Source organism: Diadema setosum, chromosome 8, assembly GCF_964275005.1.
Source record: "Diadema setosum chromosome 8, eeDiaSeto1, whole genome shotgun sequence".
In the NCBI taxonomy this organism is placed as follows: Eukaryota; Metazoa; Echinodermata; class Echinoidea; order Diadematoida; family Diadematidae; genus Diadema; species Diadema setosum.
The window spans coordinates 23,523,216-23,541,483 of record NC_092692.1 but is presented as its reverse complement, the minus strand read 5'-3'; the positions used below and the strand labels follow the sequence as shown (position 1 = coordinate 23,541,483).

The following is an 18,268-nucleotide window of genomic DNA, read 5'->3' as shown; positions in this document are numbered from 1 at the left end:
AGGAACATCTGAAAACAATCCAGGAAAATCTGCAATGATCTGTTTGATGTCATCTCTCTCACCATGGGACAAATGACCCAATTTCCTGTCAAGATCACAAAGTGCATCCGAGTTCTTAAGCTTCACACTTGAACACTTCCTTTCTAGTTCAGCACATTGATCATCTGTTGTGTGATTCAACTCTTCTACCACACACATGACTGGCTTCACACTCTCACCTGCACTTGGCATCTCTCAACATACTTCTTCAACACGTTGATGTGACACAACCGTTTCTTTTTCTTCCTGTCTGGAGTCTGTATGACGTAATTCACATCACTCAATCTCTCCTTCATGACATAGGGACCAGAGAAGCGAGCACACAGAGGATTACCAGGAATGGGCAACAGTATCAATACTTTTTCACCGGGACTGAACATCCTTTCCTTGGACCTCTTATCAAACAACTGCTTCATGTTCTTTTGACTGTTTCTCAAATGTCCAGCTGCAAATTCGCGTGCACGAGTCAGCCTACCACGGAACGTGGTCACATAATTCAACAAACCAGGTGACTCATCCTCACACAACAGCTTCTCTCTCAAGACCTTCAACGGACCACGAACCTCGTGTCCAAACACTAACTCAAAGGGACTAAATCCTAAGAACTCTTGCACAGACTCCCGCACCGAGAAAAGCAACAACGGCAAGCCTTCATCCCAGTCCTCGACCTCAAAGCAGTATGTACTTATCATGTTCTTCAGCGTCTGATGAAAACGGTCCAGAGCGCCTTGACTCTATGGATGATAGGCACTCCAGGAAACACATTTGATACCCAACTCACGCATGCATCATTTGCTGAGATATCTTTGAAATGAAGTTGGAACCCTGGTCTGATTGCACCACCTTTGGTAAACCAACCGTTGTGAAAAACTTCACTAACGCCTTGCTAACGTTCTGTGCAGTGATACGCCGAAGTGGTACAGCTTCTGAAAATCTTGTAGAAGCGCACATCATAGTGAGCAAGAACTCGTGTCCAGCCTTTGTCTTTGGCAAAGGACCAACACAGTCTATGATAACTGTGCTAAACGGCTCATCAAATGCTGGTATGGGCTTTAGGGGAGCAGGATGAATCTTCTGATTAGGTTTTCCCACCATTTGGCAAACATGACAAGTCCTACAAATATCTGAAACGTCCCGTCTAAAGCCAGGCCAAAAGAAATGTTTCAAAATCTTGTCAACAGTCTTACTGACTCCAAGATGACCACCAAGAGCTGAATCATGCGACACACTCAAGATATGTTTACGAAATACTGTCGGAATGACAATTTAGTGAACTTCTCGCCATTCTTCATCACTAGAAGAGTCAACTGGCATCCACTTCCTCATCAACACATCTCCTTTCATATAGTAGCAAGTCCTTTCACTCAGTGCTTCTTCTTCAGCAAGAGCACAATGCTTCCAACTGTGGATCATTCATCAGTTTCATCTACAGGCTGAGACTCATCCCCTATCTGATGTGATTTGATGCTGCGGTTTTGCTTACTTCTACATCATCAAACCGACGGAAGAAACTCCCTTCTAGACTAATATCCTCTGGACTAGCCTTCATTTCAGACTCCTCTGATTTTCTAGACATGGAACGTGTGACTACACAACCTGGGAAAATTTCAGGGAATTCCTGAACCAATGCAGCTGTCTCAATTCCTTCTTTATCCAAAGGGACTGCACTGACCACTGGGATAGTCACTCTGTCTCCTGCAAGATCATTGCCTAATATCAATGCTACACCATCCATACGAAGTGACTTCCTAACACCAAGAGTCACCCTTTCTGAAACTAGGCCTGACTGCAAATCGACTGTGTGAAGAGGAGCTTCAACGTAACCTCCTTCTACTCCTTGCAACAGTACACCTGTGCCTGTGGACGACGTTTGCCCAAAAGGCAGAACACTGTCAAGAATCAATGACTGAGATGCACCAGTATCTCGCAGGATGGTAACCTTCCTGGCTTCATCACACCCTACCAATGACACATAGCCTACAGAAGTGAATGGCTCATACTGAGACTTAATCTTGTCTTGATCAGCTGACTTAATCACACTTTGAACTTGTTCACACCAATCACCTGTCGATTCAACTGAACGACTCACCAATCCATTTGGATGAGACTTCTTTTTTGTGTCTTTTTCCTGTTTTTTCTTGTTCAGAATGGGACAATTAGACTTCACATGCCCTGGTTGTCTACAATGGAAACACAAAATAGGCTTCTCAGTGTTCCTACCTTTCTTGTCAGTCTCATTTTCTACCACTAGACCAGCTTTCACCTCTGTCTTACTGCTAGAATTTGTCTTGCCAACACTCAGACGATTAGGAGCTGCATATTTGCTTCCTACATACCTGTTTCCATGACTATGGGACAAAGTGTACTCATCAGTCATTGTACTAGCTACCAACAAAGTTTTCACTTTCTGCTCCTCAATGTGTGAACGCACCTCATGAGGTAGCGACCTCTTGAACTCTTCTAAGAGCATGAGTTCACGCAAGTCTTCAACGCTAGCCACGCCTACTGATTGCAGCAAACGATCGAATGCAATTTCCTTCACTTTTGCAAATTCTCTGAATGACTGTGACTCTAGTTTTCTACTATTCCTGAACTTTTGTATGTAGGCTTCAGGAACCAATGCGTATGCATTTAAAGGGATCATACCGTTTTGGTTGAGACCTAATTTCAGGTTTCTAACATTTTTTTGGTGAAATAATGAGAAACCTCTTACAAAAAATGAAAGAGCATGTAATTCTATGAGGAATTCAAAGTTTATTTGATAAAAATTGGTTTTGAAATGGCTGAGATATCCAAAAAAGAGCGATTCTAATAAAGTGTGGGACCCACACTTTATCACGATCGCTTTGTTGTACTTTGTTTTTGGATGTTTCAGTCATTCCAAACCCGATTTTCATCAAGTAAACTTTGAATTCCTTTTAAAATGGTATGCTCTGTACTATATGATAATTGTTTTCTTGGTATCTCGCAAAAAGTTAAAAGCCCAATTCCCATCTCCACCAATACTGTACCGTCCCTTTGAAATTGCCTTTTCACAGTTGCATAATGCTGAACTTCTTCGCGCGACAGAGCAGCATAAGCATCACATGCCTTTCCCTTTAACTTAGTCTGCAAAAGATGAGCCCATTTTTCTTTCGGCCACTCCATGCTATCTGCTACCTGCTCGAAATGTAGAAAGTATCTTCTACGTCTCCTTCATCGAAATCAGGGACCATTCTGACATGTTTGGAGATGTTAAAATGCCTACCACTGACTCTTACACCATACTCTCTCTCACCGACTTGAGCCCTTTCTAGAGAAATCCTCTCTCTCTCTAACTCAATTCTCCCTTTCTCAAGTTCAAACTCTTTCAGACGTACTTCTACACTCCCTTGCACATCACCAGGGGGACTACCTGATATGCTACGCAATGCCTGGAGGGGAAATACTTCTTCATCTACAAGAAATTTGATTGTGTGCTGTGTAATCTCTGACTTTTTCATTGTGCTCTTCACAGCAGGAACCTCGTAGTTTTCTGCAACACGCAACAAATCAACCTTTTTCAAGGTTAGCATTTCCTCAACTGTGGGTGAAGCCACAAACTTCTCAATGGAAAACTCTTGATCTTTCTCCATCGTGCGCCAGTAATATACAGTTAATAGTGCAACAAGAAAACCTGACTTATCACCAGCCAGCCAGCTAAAAAAACACTCTTTAACTGAAGAAAACCAGTCGCACTATAAGGAATAACCCGTATGCTGAACCACATACGAACCGACTTGGAATAACCCGTATGCTAAACCACATACGAACCGACTTGTAATGACCCGTATACTGAACCACATACAAGCTGCCGTGGAATTACCCGTATGCTGAACCACATACAAGCCGCCGTGGAATAACCCGTATGCTGAACCACACACGAACCGCCACGTACGGGACCAACGTTTCCACGCACAGACACTACACTCACGCAGCGTATAACCGGATTAAACCATCCTCAACACTAAATGCCAAATTAACCCTTTCGATCCCGAAAGAAATACGACCGTAAAAGATTCACTCACGCAGACACAGAAAGACGTCCGATTTATATCAAAATGTATAACATATCGCTCCGCGTCCATCTGCGTGCACACACTACACCATGAACGCACCATGCTTTCTCAAATCGTAACACCTTCACATACAGAACACTGTAACAATCACGATGCAAACGACATACGTAGTTACGCGACGTAAACTGTATCGCACATGTCCATGAAATAGCATAGAGCGATATACCACGCTACTCACCAAACTTCATCGGCTAAGCGAGAAAGAAAAAACAAACACTCCTGGGATCATTTCAAACCCGATCAAGCCTCCTAAGTCCGCAGAAACCCTGCCGAACTCTCGTGACGGGCCCCCAATTTGTTACGGAGGTTAACTTGGACCAACGAACCATCATAACCACCAAAAATCCCCAGACTCTCAAACAAAGTGTATGTTCGATGTCGGTCATCTTGTCGCACCTTTTATTTACATCTTCCTCCGCGGAACAATGAAGTACCAGAAATGAAAGTACAATGCTCATGTGTCTATAATAGAAGGTGCATTCCAATGTTTTTTGTTGTACAGTACATATCAGTACTTTACCAATAATTGACAGATGAGGTCACAACCAGAATCTTGGTTTGGAAGGTTTTATAGTGGGCGTATCCATGTAATCTGAAGAAAAATAGAAGAAAAAATTTTCAAAAATATATGGAATGTTTCTAGAAATCCGTTTCACCGCAAAAGTGATGTTGAGGGTATCGTGAATCAACACAAATCAATATGCATTTGTATGTCATAAAACCTTTAAATTGGGGGGCGCCTTGCAAAGGTAGTGACACAATGTAGCACATTTTCAGCTCTCCTTTTGAGGCCAAAATCCAGCTATGTGAGAACGGTGTATGATCCAGAATACTACAGATGCGGACCTAAACATTTATAGATGGTTTTGAAACGGACAAATGGATCATTCAAAGAATAGCCGTACACATGTGAGTACCGATTCTGAGTTTTCGCCTGATGTCAAAAAGCTTAAACTGAGCGATTCGCCCAACAGTAACAACAGTACACACAAACCTATGGGCCATTCGGGCAAGACACAACAAGATTTACCGGAGGTCGAAGGTCACGTCGATACTAACAACATGGCGGCGCCCACCACAGTGAAGAGGCCGTTGTTTGCGGAAGCTCTAACGGACTCTCCTCCACAGTGGTTCAGAGATTTTGAAGGCAGATTGGACTCAAAAATTGAAAGCTTGTTTGAGAAACTCACAAGGAAGATCCAAGAACAGGAGGAAAGAATCCAGAATTTGGATTTTGTAGTTGAAAAAGTCCGCAAAGAGGTTGACGTTGTGAAAAAGGACAATGAGTTGCTCAAGCTTAAGCTGGATGATCTTGAGAACCGGAATAGAAGGAAGAACTTGGTCATATTTGGAATACCTGAAAGTGAGGGTGGAAAAGAAGACTGTCAGAACGTTGTATCTGACTTTCTTAGATTTGCTGGGGTGGAGTCTGAGGGCTTGAAAGCTATCGAAAGCATCTTTCGATAGCTTTCAAGCCCTCAGACTCCACCCAGCAAATCCAAGAAAGTCAGCAAATCTAAGAAAGTACACCGAGCTCGTTGCACAACTACAAACAGAATGGAAAGCCAAGAATGATACATATTGGCTTTGCAACATTCGTTGCAAAAGAACGTGTCCGTAAAGCATGTATGAGAAAAATGAAAGAGTGCAAGTTGTACCACAACTCAAAACTCTTCATTGCGGAGGACTTATCTAAGCGCGTCCTGGACCTAAGGAAGAAGAAGATGCCTCAGTTTCATCGCTTGAGGGAGGAAGGAGGACGACCATTTTTCACGCATCCAGATAGGCTGTGCTTTAGAGACAACACATCTTGAAAGCTGGTGATTGCAGACCCTCCTTGATTGTCTTCGCTTTGATTTTGGAATCTGGGCTTCAGTGCGCTTTTACTATCTGAAACGAGAGAGCTAGCTAGAGTAGATATTTTGAAGGGTTAATATCTACAGTGCCTTACATAGATACATGTATGTTTACTTGTGTGGAATTTGCTGGAGATAACATTTGAGCTCTCTACTATTTCACCGGATCTGTTTTTTTGTTCATCTTTTAGACATGACGACTCATAAACGTATCAAGTTTCTTTGTTTTCTGAAAGCTGAGTGTGAAGTTCACTTTTCATCTTCACTATTTTATGAATTTCAATGGGGAGATGTCACAGGATTTGAAACTCGCTCATTTTGAGATGTTTTAGGCAAATATTTTCCCCCCAAGTTCCTGAAGCAAGCTCTTTTAGAATAAACTTATTGGATTGTAGACCTGAATAGACTGCATATATATTCAACAGTGGAACATGTATGTAAAAAGCTACATTTTCACAAAAGTGAAATAATGTATCTTTTCAGAGTCAAAGTTACTTTTATACTTGAGCTATTTTGGATATATTTCTATTTTGAGCCATATTGGATTTGTTCAACTGAAAACTCAGTTCGATATTTTTTCCTTATTTTTGTTAATAGTTCTTAGTTTGTTACTATATTATGTATTTTTTATGTCATTTATTCATAGTTAAGTTATGGTATGTAAACTATAATATTGTTCAAGAAATGTGCTCAATTTTTGGATCTGGATGGGAGCCTTGAATCTTCAATTTTGGAACATGACAAACGCTATATATTTTATAGGAATGGGATTGATTATTGGGAGCCAAGAAAGAATGGAGTTGGGAGTCTTATTTTAAAATAAATCATTTTGAAATTAAATGAGGTCTTCTATTTTACCATGGAAGTTTTGGAACATGTTTTTTTAATTTTTTTTTTTTATATCAGATGCATGTACCAACTTCTTTAAATGATGTGTGTATAGTACATGTAATTATTATTTTGTTCTCTGTGATAAACCATTGGTCCATAGGATTATGTAGGATAATGTTTTATGATGTTGCTGTTTGATTTTTTGTTGATAGTCTTTAAACTCGATACATAGTTTTACATATTGTATTGACACCAGTGTTGGTTTGATTACATGATGTACATTACTTGAACTTAGGCTAGTGTAAAGGTACTTATGGGGTAATTTGATATTACAGGTTTTTGCATTGCTGGTTTTTGGCCTGCACTTTTGTAGGTTGTCTGTTCTCATTCCTTGCCTGGTATCCAGACACAGGTCTGGTCTTGATTTGAAGCCCTGTTTTTTGTTATCTTTTTTTTTGTTGTTGTGATTTTGCGCCCTTCAAATTACCTTTGTCACAGATGTTTCTTTTTTTGCGTATTGCTTGTAATTTTGTCAATCTTTTTTTTTTTATAATAACAAAGCAGCAATTCATTGTTTCATAGTATTTTTTATGCTTGAGGTTTTCAGGATGTCCGTACTTTAATTGTGTTTGTATCCAGTCCCATAAATACACATTTCTTTGTATTTCTAATTTTTTCAAACAATTTAATTTTCCCATATTATAATGGTGAAGTTTTCTTGAGGCGTCTTTCCCATACACAGAAAGTAAATGTATCAATTGTAACTGTAAGTGATGGTTTTAAATTTATGTAATTATGTATATTACTTTAAGTACTTTTAACTGTAGAGGAATTCAGGATTTTGTTAAAAGGAGAAAAGTTTTTCATAATTTGCGTTCTAATACCAGTGATATTATATTTTTGCAAGAAACTCACTCGACTGTTAACGATGAAAAGTTTTGGAAGCAACAATGGGGGGAGTATGCTTGGTTCTCTAGCTACTCATCATATCGTAAGGGTGTTGCAATTTTGATACGTAATCATATTGCCCCAATACTTCACTCCCTGTATGCTGATCCAAATGGTAGATATTTGATATTGTCTGTTACCTTCAAAGGCTTCTCTGTAATATTCTGCAATATTTATGCCCCAAATGAGGATGATCCTGATTTCTTTCTTGATGTTTTTGCTAAAATTGACCAATTTAATCAACCTCCCTTAATAATTGCAGGAGATTTTAATGCTGTGTTAGGTCCTTTAGATTACCAAGGTAATAGACAGAAGCATGGTAATGTCAAAGCTAGTGAAATAATCTCTGTTTTGATGGATGAATATAACTTGAAGGATATTTGGTGTAATTTTCATACAGACCTAAGACATTACACTCGACATCAAAGTAATCCTAGAGTATTGTCCAGACTTCATTACATTCTCATTTCTGATAGTTTAATGAATAATTGTTTAGATTCAAAAATATGTCCAGGTGTTCAATCAGATCATTCTGTTGTAATGCTTAGATTTAAAGATGACCAACCTTCTAAAGGTCCTGGATATTGGAAACTAAACTGCAGTTATTTAACTAATGATGCTGATTTCATTAAGATGGTGAAAGAAAAAATAAATGATTTTAAGGTTATTCATCAAAACTCCCAGTGTAATCTTAACACTATATGGGATGCCCTGAAGTGTACTATCTCTGGGGTCTGTATGGAATATGGAGCTAGGAAAAAGAGAGGAAAGGAATCAGGAGACATCTACTTTACTTAAAAAAATAGAGGCCATTAAGTTGCAAATTCATAGTGTTCTTAGTAATAATAATCTTGTTGAACAGTTGAATCAATTAAAAGCCGATCTTGATAAAATTCTCGATATTGAAACTAAAGGACTTATGATTCGCTCTCGGATACGATGGATGGAAGAGGGTGAGAAAAGTTCAAGGTATTTTTGCAATTGGAAAAGAGATCTGGGGAGAAAAAAATGTATTCATAGGATAAAAAATGAAAGAGATGACATTATAAGTGATAACTCTGCTGTTTTAGATGAAATTCATAAGTTTTATCAAAATTTGTATCATAATGATTCTCAATTTTATAACTATGATGCCTCTTTGGAAAATATTGAAATTCCGAAATTAAGTGAAAATAGTAAGATTTCTTTGGAATAGCCCATAACTAAAAAGGAAATTTATGATACTATTATATCCATGAAATGTAATAAGACACCTGGTTTAGATGGATTACCTGTAGAATTTTATATTACTTTTTGGCCTGATATTTCTGATTATAGTATGCTTCTTGATTCATTCAATTATTCAATGGAAAAGGGTGTTATGTCCCAATCTCAAAGAAATGGTGTTATAAGTTTACTTCCTAAAAAAAGCCAAAGATAGTTCTTATTTAAAGAATTACAGACCGATTTCATTGTTAACGGTGGATTATAAGATTTTTGCCAAGACCTTAGCAAATCGTTTGAAAAAATATTTGGGTGAACTTATTCACGGAGATCAGTCTGGATTTTTGAAAGGTAGAAATATTGGTTCTAATATTCGTTTGAGTATGGATGTAATTGAATATACTAAAATTAATAATATCCCTGGGGCAATCCTTCTCGTTGATATTCAGAAAGCCTTTGATAATGTTAATCATGATTTTTTGTTTGAAGTTCTGAAACGTTTCAATTTTGGAGAGAGTTTTATTAAATTGATTAGGACTATTCATTCTTCTAGAAAATCTTTTGTTATATATAATGGTTTTCTCACAACCCCTATTAACATGGAGAGAGGAATCTTCCAAGGTTGTCCAATCTCTCCATATTTATCTTTAATGGTTATTGAAACAATGGCTCTTGCAATTAGACAGAATGATAATATAACAGGTATTCCTATTTATGAAACTCAGTTGAAGATATCACTGCTTGCTGATGACTCAACTTGTTTTCCGGATGGGTCTACTCTTTCATTTGATAGTTTGTTTGAGGTATTGAATGAATTTGCTGCTTGTTCGGGTTGTAAAATGAACATTTCAAAAACAGAAGTAATTTGGAGTGGGGCAAAAAAGGGGTCTCGAAATTGTCCAAATGCTGATAAAAGTGTAACTTGGAAAACTGATACTTTTAAAACTCTTGGAATATATTTTTCGTTGCAGTCAAAAAGAATGTATGATCTTAACTATAAAGTTAAACTGAAACAAATTGAAGGAAATTTAAACTGCTGGAGAGCCAGAAACTTATCTCTTATTGGGAAGATTTGTGTTATTAAAACTTTGATTTTGCCACAATTATTATATTTAATCTCAGTTTTATGTATAAAGATTCCACAACAGTTCTTTAAAGAACTTGATAAGATGTTTTTATAAAATCATTTGTAATGGTGGCAATGACAGAGTAAAGAGGCAGCGTTTGTGTATGTGTAATGATTATTCTATGTGTGGTCTTCGTATGATTAACCCCTATATTTTTTCACTGTCTCAAAAATTGCAATGGGTTAAATTGCTTTTAGATGGTAATTATGATAGTCTTTGGAAAAAATTGAGTTATATGCATTTATTAGATAAATTTAACAAGAGAAGAGATATTTTGTGGAAAGCTCATGCTCCTGAAACTATTCTGAATAGACTCGATTGTACTCAACTAGCTGACTCATTGAGAACTTGGTACTTTTTTAGAGAGAAGTTTGTTAAGAAAGAATATAATACTGATTTCTTTTATCTGGGATCATTTCAATGTATTTGGTATAATAGAAACATAAGTTTATTATGAAGAAAGATTCAGGAATGGCATTATCTTTATTCATGATCTTCTTAATCCCCCTCATCCAGGTTATAAACTTTTTGAAGAGTTAGTACTCGATTTTGACATTTCTCCTCATGATAGAAGAAAGTAAAATTTTTTTGCTGAAGAACATTCCTTCTCCTTGGTTGGATGGACTTAACGTACATGATCTTGATATACATGAAAAAATTGTTGATAAGCTTGTACAAACCCTAAAAGTACCTAAATACGCATATTCTATTATGGTTGATGAGTGCTTTCCTGAAAACTGTATCCTTTTTGGGAAGGATTAGGTCTGATCCTTGAAAATTTGAATTGGGAGAAAATCTACTTGAGGAATTTTAAGTGTACTATTGATTCACGGCTTCGCCCCTTTTATTTTAAAGTTTTCCATAAAGCAATTGCGCTGAATGATTTTTTTTTGTTTAAGATTAAAAGAAAAGATTCGCCAAATTGTTCTTTGTGTAACAAGACGCCAGAGACGATTGTTCATTTATTTCTTCACTGTGATAAAGTAAAATCAATTTGGAATGAGGTTATTAGTATTATTAATCAGAAAGAATGTACAAATAGAATTGTCTCAGAGTTTGAAAAAATGTTTGGTATAAATGAGGATAAATTTTTAACTTGTATTTTTCTTCTTAATTATTAAGAAGAAAGAATGTACAAATAGAATTGTCTCAGAGTTTGAAAAAATGTTTGGTATAAATGAGGATAAATTTTTAACTTGTATTTTTCTTCTTGTAAAATATTATACAGTGTATTTATATTTGTAAATTTCAGGGTACCACCCAAGAGTTCATGGGATTGAAAGCTTGTCTTAAGACTAACAAGGATTTAGAGCATTTTTTGGCAAAGAAAAAGGGTACGCTTGCTTTACATTTTCGAAAATAGAGACTGGATTTTTAACTTGTTTATGTAGTTGAACCCGGAGTCCCGGATGTGTCACATATTTTGTTGGTCCTTTTTATTGTTTGTTTCTGTATCTTGATAGACTACGGACCTGATGAAGGAAATGGTTAATTATTGTAAAAATATGTTCCTAAAAACCTCGTTATAATATTGTTTTACTTGATACAATGTATACTGTTTAGTAATTTATAATTGACATTATTGGTTTTGGTATGCTGATTTATCTTATCTTTTGTTTATTTCTATTTGTATAATCATGTTTTTGATTTCTGTAATTTTGTTTGATGTGTCCAATAAAAATTGAAAGATAAAAAACCCTTTAAATTAAGATTGCACGCGAAACGCGTCAGAACCGTTGTGATGAACTATAATGGAATTCAGACTGAATCTACTACTACTAATAATAATAACAATAATATATATTTTTTAATCTATTTATCTTTTATTTCTAAACTTTTGGCAGGGTGGCCCATCCAATAAGTAGTGGTCTTCCAGGGAGCCCTGAATGATATTGATGAACATATGTATGTACATTAAATAGCAAAACGTATTTAGAGAAGAAAACAGATATGTACTGTATATTGCAAAGTGACATAAAAATACAGTGTATATTGGTATGCCACAACAACAGTTTACCAGAATGCCAAAATATTGATCAAATCGCTATTGTGCAGAAATGATTAGATATCACAGAATAAATTTGGCTGTGTTACAAATAACAACTTTGTTTTAGCAATCTTGTAAATGAATAGATGGAAGAAGCTGATCTGATTGAATAATCTAGCTTGTTTCATTTAAGTAGAGAAGATATGGGCAACACTTGTGACAATCAGAGCGAAATGTTACGTACACGAAGAACACTCGACGGAAATGCGAACAACGCAAATTTTTCAATACTCATGAGAGAAATGTTTCCAAGGAAAGATGAGAGCTGTCTCTTGAGTTGAAGTTTTCTTTTTCATGTATTTTCCTTTCTTTCCCTTTCATTTCTTTGTTGTTGTTGTGTGTGTGTGTGCCTACCGTTTTTTTTTTCTGAGAACCTGCCTCCACTCGTAAATCATTTGATGTGTTCGGTTTCTCCCACACAAAATCTTTTGTTTCAAATGTAATTTGGGCATACTTTAGAATCATTTTAAGTGTATTCTGTGATTTTTGGTACATTAAATAAATTATTTCGTTCTCTTTGCTGGTCTTTAATTTTTTTACTACGTTTTTGAATTGTAGAAAACGTAGAGCTTTAAAGACGTAAAATGATCGGAAAAGCTTCGCAGATTTCGCGAAACATACGCGAGACATTCTTCAAAGTTTCGGGGTCTGTTTAGGGTTTCACGAAGATTTTGTGAACATCGCCCATGCCTTGCGAAGGTCGTATGCATGACAAGCCTTTAAAGACGCTTTTGAGAACAAATCACGAGCAAATCACGACCAAGTGTGCAGAAAAGGTTGGCCAAAAATTTCAAAATTTTTCTGATTCTCGCCGAAGTAAAAACGACATCCCGAACATTAAGACGACGCTTCCGAACCCTCGCGTTCGTTTGGCGATCTTTTGCAGACTAAAATAAGAATGCTGGATTTTGCCATTCGCGTCCTTCGCAAGTCGATCGCGTGCTCCGTAAAATCAGGCCTTAAATGGCTGATTTCACGGATGTCGTTTTCACCTCGCGGATGTGGTTTTCACTTAGGAGAGAATTTCAAAAATTTTGATTTTTTTTAAATTTTTTTTCGCGAAAATTTTCCGTAAACTGGGTCGTGATTTACTCGTGATTGGTTCACGAAAATTCCTTTAACGCCTCGTCATATGCGCAAGACCTTCGCAAGACGTACGCGATGTTCGCAAAATCTTCGTGAAGCCCCGAACAGATCCCGAAACTTTGCAAAATGTCTCGCGTATGTTTAGCGAAATCCGCGAAGTTCTTCCGATCATATTACGGCATAACCGCAAAGTATTCGCGTACCTTTTGAAACATTCTCACGACCGTTTCGCGCATGTTTGGGAGCAAATCTAATTAAAATTTAAATCGAAGCATAACACATCCACACATTGAAAAAACTATAAAGTAGCAAAAAAAAAAAAGCCAAGAGAACGAAATGTTTGATATTAAAAACTATCACAGAATATACTTAAAATGACTTTAAAGTGCCCCAAAATTACATTTGAAACTTAAGATAATGTGTGGGGGAACCTGCAAAAAAATCAAATACTTGTGGCAATAGGTCATCTGAAAAACTATCGGCACACACACAACAAAGAAATAAAAGGGAAAGAAAGGAGAAATACAGGAAAGAGAAATACTTCAACTCAAGACAGCTATCAACTCTCCTTGGAAACATTTCTACCACGATTATTACAGAAATTGCCTTGTTCGCATTTCCGTCGTGTGTTCTTCGTGTAAGTAACTGGCTGTATAGGTACTCACAACATTCGCACATACGTCGTGAAAACTTTGCACAAACTGCGCAAGAATGGTTTTCGGCTTCATTGTCGGAACACATTCGGATTAAAAAAAAAAACTTTCCGAATGTTGGACTTTGCATTCGCGTTCTTCGGAAATCGTTCGTGTGCTCTGTAAAATCAGCCCTATTTGTGTCAGGGAGATCGAAAATAATACTGCCTTTCTACTTAATAGCAACTCTGACTTAAAGAAATCGGATTATCATCCCAGTGACCTAGAAGAGGACACATGTGCGTTTGCTGTGTCCGTTTATTTTGTGTTCAAGGGAGAGCGGATCCCTTGTAGCATTGATAAAGAAACTTCCATGACCTAGCTGCAAGTTCTGTGTATGTCATCATCTATTATTTAAAATCAACGTAGTGTCTTGTATTTCATTCAGTTGTTATCTCATGCCTGTTATGAGCTTTGCTTTTGGTTTTGAAATGTACAGCATACAAGGACAGACTGACTATGCCAAAACTCATTGTGACGGCGGGATCTGATGAGTTTTTCTTGCCTGACGACTCCGACTACTACTTCAACCAGATTCCTGGACCCAAATATCTCAGGTAAATCTTTTCTTAGTCACTCTTTAATATTCATTATCATGTTCATTGTGTGACCTATTGGTATAAATGTCGAAACTCGTGTCGTATTTTTTGAAACTTGTCTTACATTATATTTTGTCATTAGATATGGCTGCAATCATGACCACTATAAAGTAGATATCAATATGCAGCTATCTCTAAAACATTCTCCTGAGCACTTGATTATTAACGGTGCATGTCACGAGACCGACCCCCCACGAGTTATACAGCCCAGGAGTTATAGGCTACATCCCACAAGTCATACAGCTCACGAGTCATACAGCCCACAAGTCATACAGCTCACTAGTAAAACAGCCCATAAGTTCAACTATAAATGAACAAAGCCCATGAGTTCGACATCAAGTAAAATAGGCCCACAAGCTATACAGCCCATGAATTTTACAATACGCAATAAAGGCTCATGACACCGACACTACACTGTACAAAAAAAAAGGGCTCACGAGACCATCACTAGGCAAACTAAGCACACGAGATCTACACTATGCAAAATAGGCTTGCGATTCCGACACTAGGCAAAGAAGGCCCACGAGACCTTATAGGCTGTCCCGATAATGGCATAAGGAAGAAATGAGTGATGAGAAAGGGAAGTTGCTATTGTGTTACCGCGTCAGTTGCCCTCCCTCACCCCCTGAAATTATCAATACCTTTTTTGTAAGTGCATATGTGAGTGTTTGTGCAAAAACGAAAAAAAAAAAACCAACAACAACTATGTGCATCATTCTTTGATTCCAAATAGGTGACTTGACATGTTTGAATGAAAAAAAAATCATCGAACATCATGCATACTCAGTGTACTACTTTACGCCTGTGGAACATGAGGTCATGAACATTCATATCAGTTCTCAGCTTGAATTTTCCCATACGAATAAGTGTCTAATTAATAATGTGTCCTACGTTTTATCCATACTTTCAGACAGACCATGGATAATGCACGTAAATGCATGATTGACGAATGGGCTGTTATCGGTTTCGCTGTGTAAGCTGTACGACGATACGACGTGCGTAGAAACTATAAAAACTCAGATAAAATCTTTAAGTGGAATTCCCCCGTAAATGATTGTATGTATCTCAAACAGTACGGCTACGAATTTTAGTACAAATCCCTGTATTTTTGTCTCTGGTCCCGCTGGTACTAAGCCACATCAGGAGTAGCCTTTTGGCAAGGCGTCCAGGCTGAAAATGACACTAACTGCGCGGGAACGAGAGAACCGGACATGAATTTCTTATCTTGAACGTTGGCCTCGGGATTTTATGAGTTCTTTATCTATTTTTTTGTCAGTCTAACCATAGTCTAACCTCCTTTTCTTTTTTCCTGTTTTTTCTTAGTGAGTCCTACGGGAAATAACACCTCTGTATATATTGACCTGCTCTCATGCTCTCATTTTTATGCCGTTATTTTTCTCTATAACATTATCATAATCTCTACATGCACACGAGTGTTTATTCATTAACAAAATTAACAGAATTATCTAAATAGTATTAAAAAAACATTTCCATAAACGGCTTGGAAATCCGATTTGTTGTTTTCATTTTTTTCTGTATTTTAGATAAAAAGAAATTCTTCTTCGTCATTTCTGATAATCCCAGAATATGAAGTCCTGCGTACATTAACGCGGTAGATAAAATAAGCACACCATCGTAAGGGCGAGTTGGTATGCCCTACATATACCTTTTCGAAAGATGGGCAATCTCGAAACAAACCATGATAACCAACCAAAACAGCTATGCATTATATACCTGTTGTTGGAAAGTCTTTCTTGTGATGGCTTATACATCAATATACAATTTTGATGATCATGGACCAACTAAATACCGTGGTTACAGAAAACTCGGGGAAACAACCCGACAGATGTCTCCGACTTTTGCTGTGACGGGTTACTTCACCATAGCACCGTGATTTATATCAACCTAGAATTTGAATTAACATAAAAAGAACAACAACAACAAACAAACAAAACAAGAAGGTCCTGCATCAATATAGACAGTCACAGAGATTAACAAGTACATAATAAATCTTGATTATTTTCGTATCATAGGTAAGGATATATTTCTCTTATGTCGCTGATGTAAAGACAGCGATCAAACATGCATCTGTAGATGTGTTAGACTTGGATACATGTACATTATCATTTCGTGTATGGAACCATTAAAAAATAAGTATTTAAACTGGCATTCAGAATCTGATCGTTTTTATAGAATGACAGTAAATTCCAACATTCTACGTACGGAGACATGTCTATTATACCCCTCGTGTTTGTGCGAGGTTATGAGTTCGCAATGTTCTATGATGAGTGCGTTGAATGTTCATCGGTAGGCCTTTCATCTTGCCCCAATCCACGACCCAAACAAAGACTCCAAACCTTTCAGCATTTTATAAGTCATAAATAACCTATTATGCTTGTGATGCGAACCGCCTATCTCATCAGCTCACATGCTGACGTGCCTTTGACTGTATAATCTGTCGGCTGAAAATGTACACGTCATGTAGGGCAACATAATGGACTGCCGCCAAGACAGAGTGATCGAAAAGGGCCGTGCTCGAAATGTAACAAAGAGGGCTGCTCAAACTAGTGAATGAAAGGCCCACAATCAAAATCACTGAAAGACCGCGGCAAAACGATTAAAAGGGCTGCCCCAACTAGTGAATGAAAGGCCACAACAAAGCCAAGGAAGGGTCGCTGCCAAACAAAAAGGGCTGCTCAAACCAGTGAATGAAAGGGCCACAACCAAAACCACTGAAGGGCCGCGGCAAAACAATTAAAAGGGCTGTGTCCCAGATAGTGAATGAAAGGCCGCAACCACAGCCTAGGAAGGGTCGCTGCCAAACAAAAAGAGCTGCACCAACTGGCTTACTAGTATCTCGAAAGGGTGCGGCGCGGAGTGGAGCGGAGCGGAGCGCTCAACGCAACCGTTCGAGACAAGCCCCCCCCCCCCCGTTTGTCTCAAAAGGGTGTGTTGAGCGGAGTATGTTCGATGAACGCACCCATTCGAGACAACGGGGGGGGGGGGGGGACTAGTCTCGAATGTATGCGTAAGCTAGTCTTGGAGGCCAGACTTTTTGTCCCCGTCATAGTTCGCGAGGGGACTATATGAAACAGGCTCCGTACGCAGACATGCGTGTGGCAATTTCTTCAAAACACACATACACACACACACACACACACACAAATGCTACTTCTAATCGATTCTGATTGTTTTATCTGATAGGGCTTGCTGGGAGCTACCAAACTTAACACATAATTCTGAAATTCATTAGGCCTTATGAAAATTTCTCCAAAAAACATGAAAATGCTACTTCTCAAGACATTGTACAGTGGATTTTCATTGTATTTGTTTTATCTGATAGGGCATTGTAGGAACTATCAAATGTCTACACAGAATTCTCAATTAATTATGTAAATTTATGCAAATTTATGTCAGTCATGGGATCTACACGGAGGGGACAAAAGCTCCGTGTAATTTGCTGAATCACTTATTATTGTGTTGTATTTGTTTATGATTTAAAAAAAAGTACCAAAACATACAATATAAAACTGTCAGACGTACTTTGGCGGCGTGGTCAACGGTGGTAAAACTTGTTGTGGTCACGGTATCTATTATTGCCTCTAAAAATCTGAAAGAACGAATGAGAGGCAGAGGCGTCGTTGGGGGGGGGGGGTAGAAGTATCGTTTTGCCCCAATAATTTCGGCAACTTAAAAATTCATAATACGCAATGCGAAAATATGTTTAAAGATACGACAAAGTC

The 18,268-nt window shown here is 37.8% G+C and overlaps 1 protein-coding gene across 1 annotated transcript in view; it reads left to right on the top strand.

The window, feature by feature from the left end:
• The window catches only part of LOC140232159 (autocrine proliferation repressor protein A-like), a 190,564-nt gene that overhangs the window by 91,456 nt on the left and 80,840 nt on the right, over positions 1-18,268 (top strand). The window contains exon 9 of the mRNA XM_072312303.1: positions 14,366-14,483. Within this exon, the coding sequence (XP_072168404.1) occupies positions 14,366-14,483 (118 nt within the window). The remainder of the gene's footprint in view (positions 1-14,365; positions 14,484-18,268) is intronic.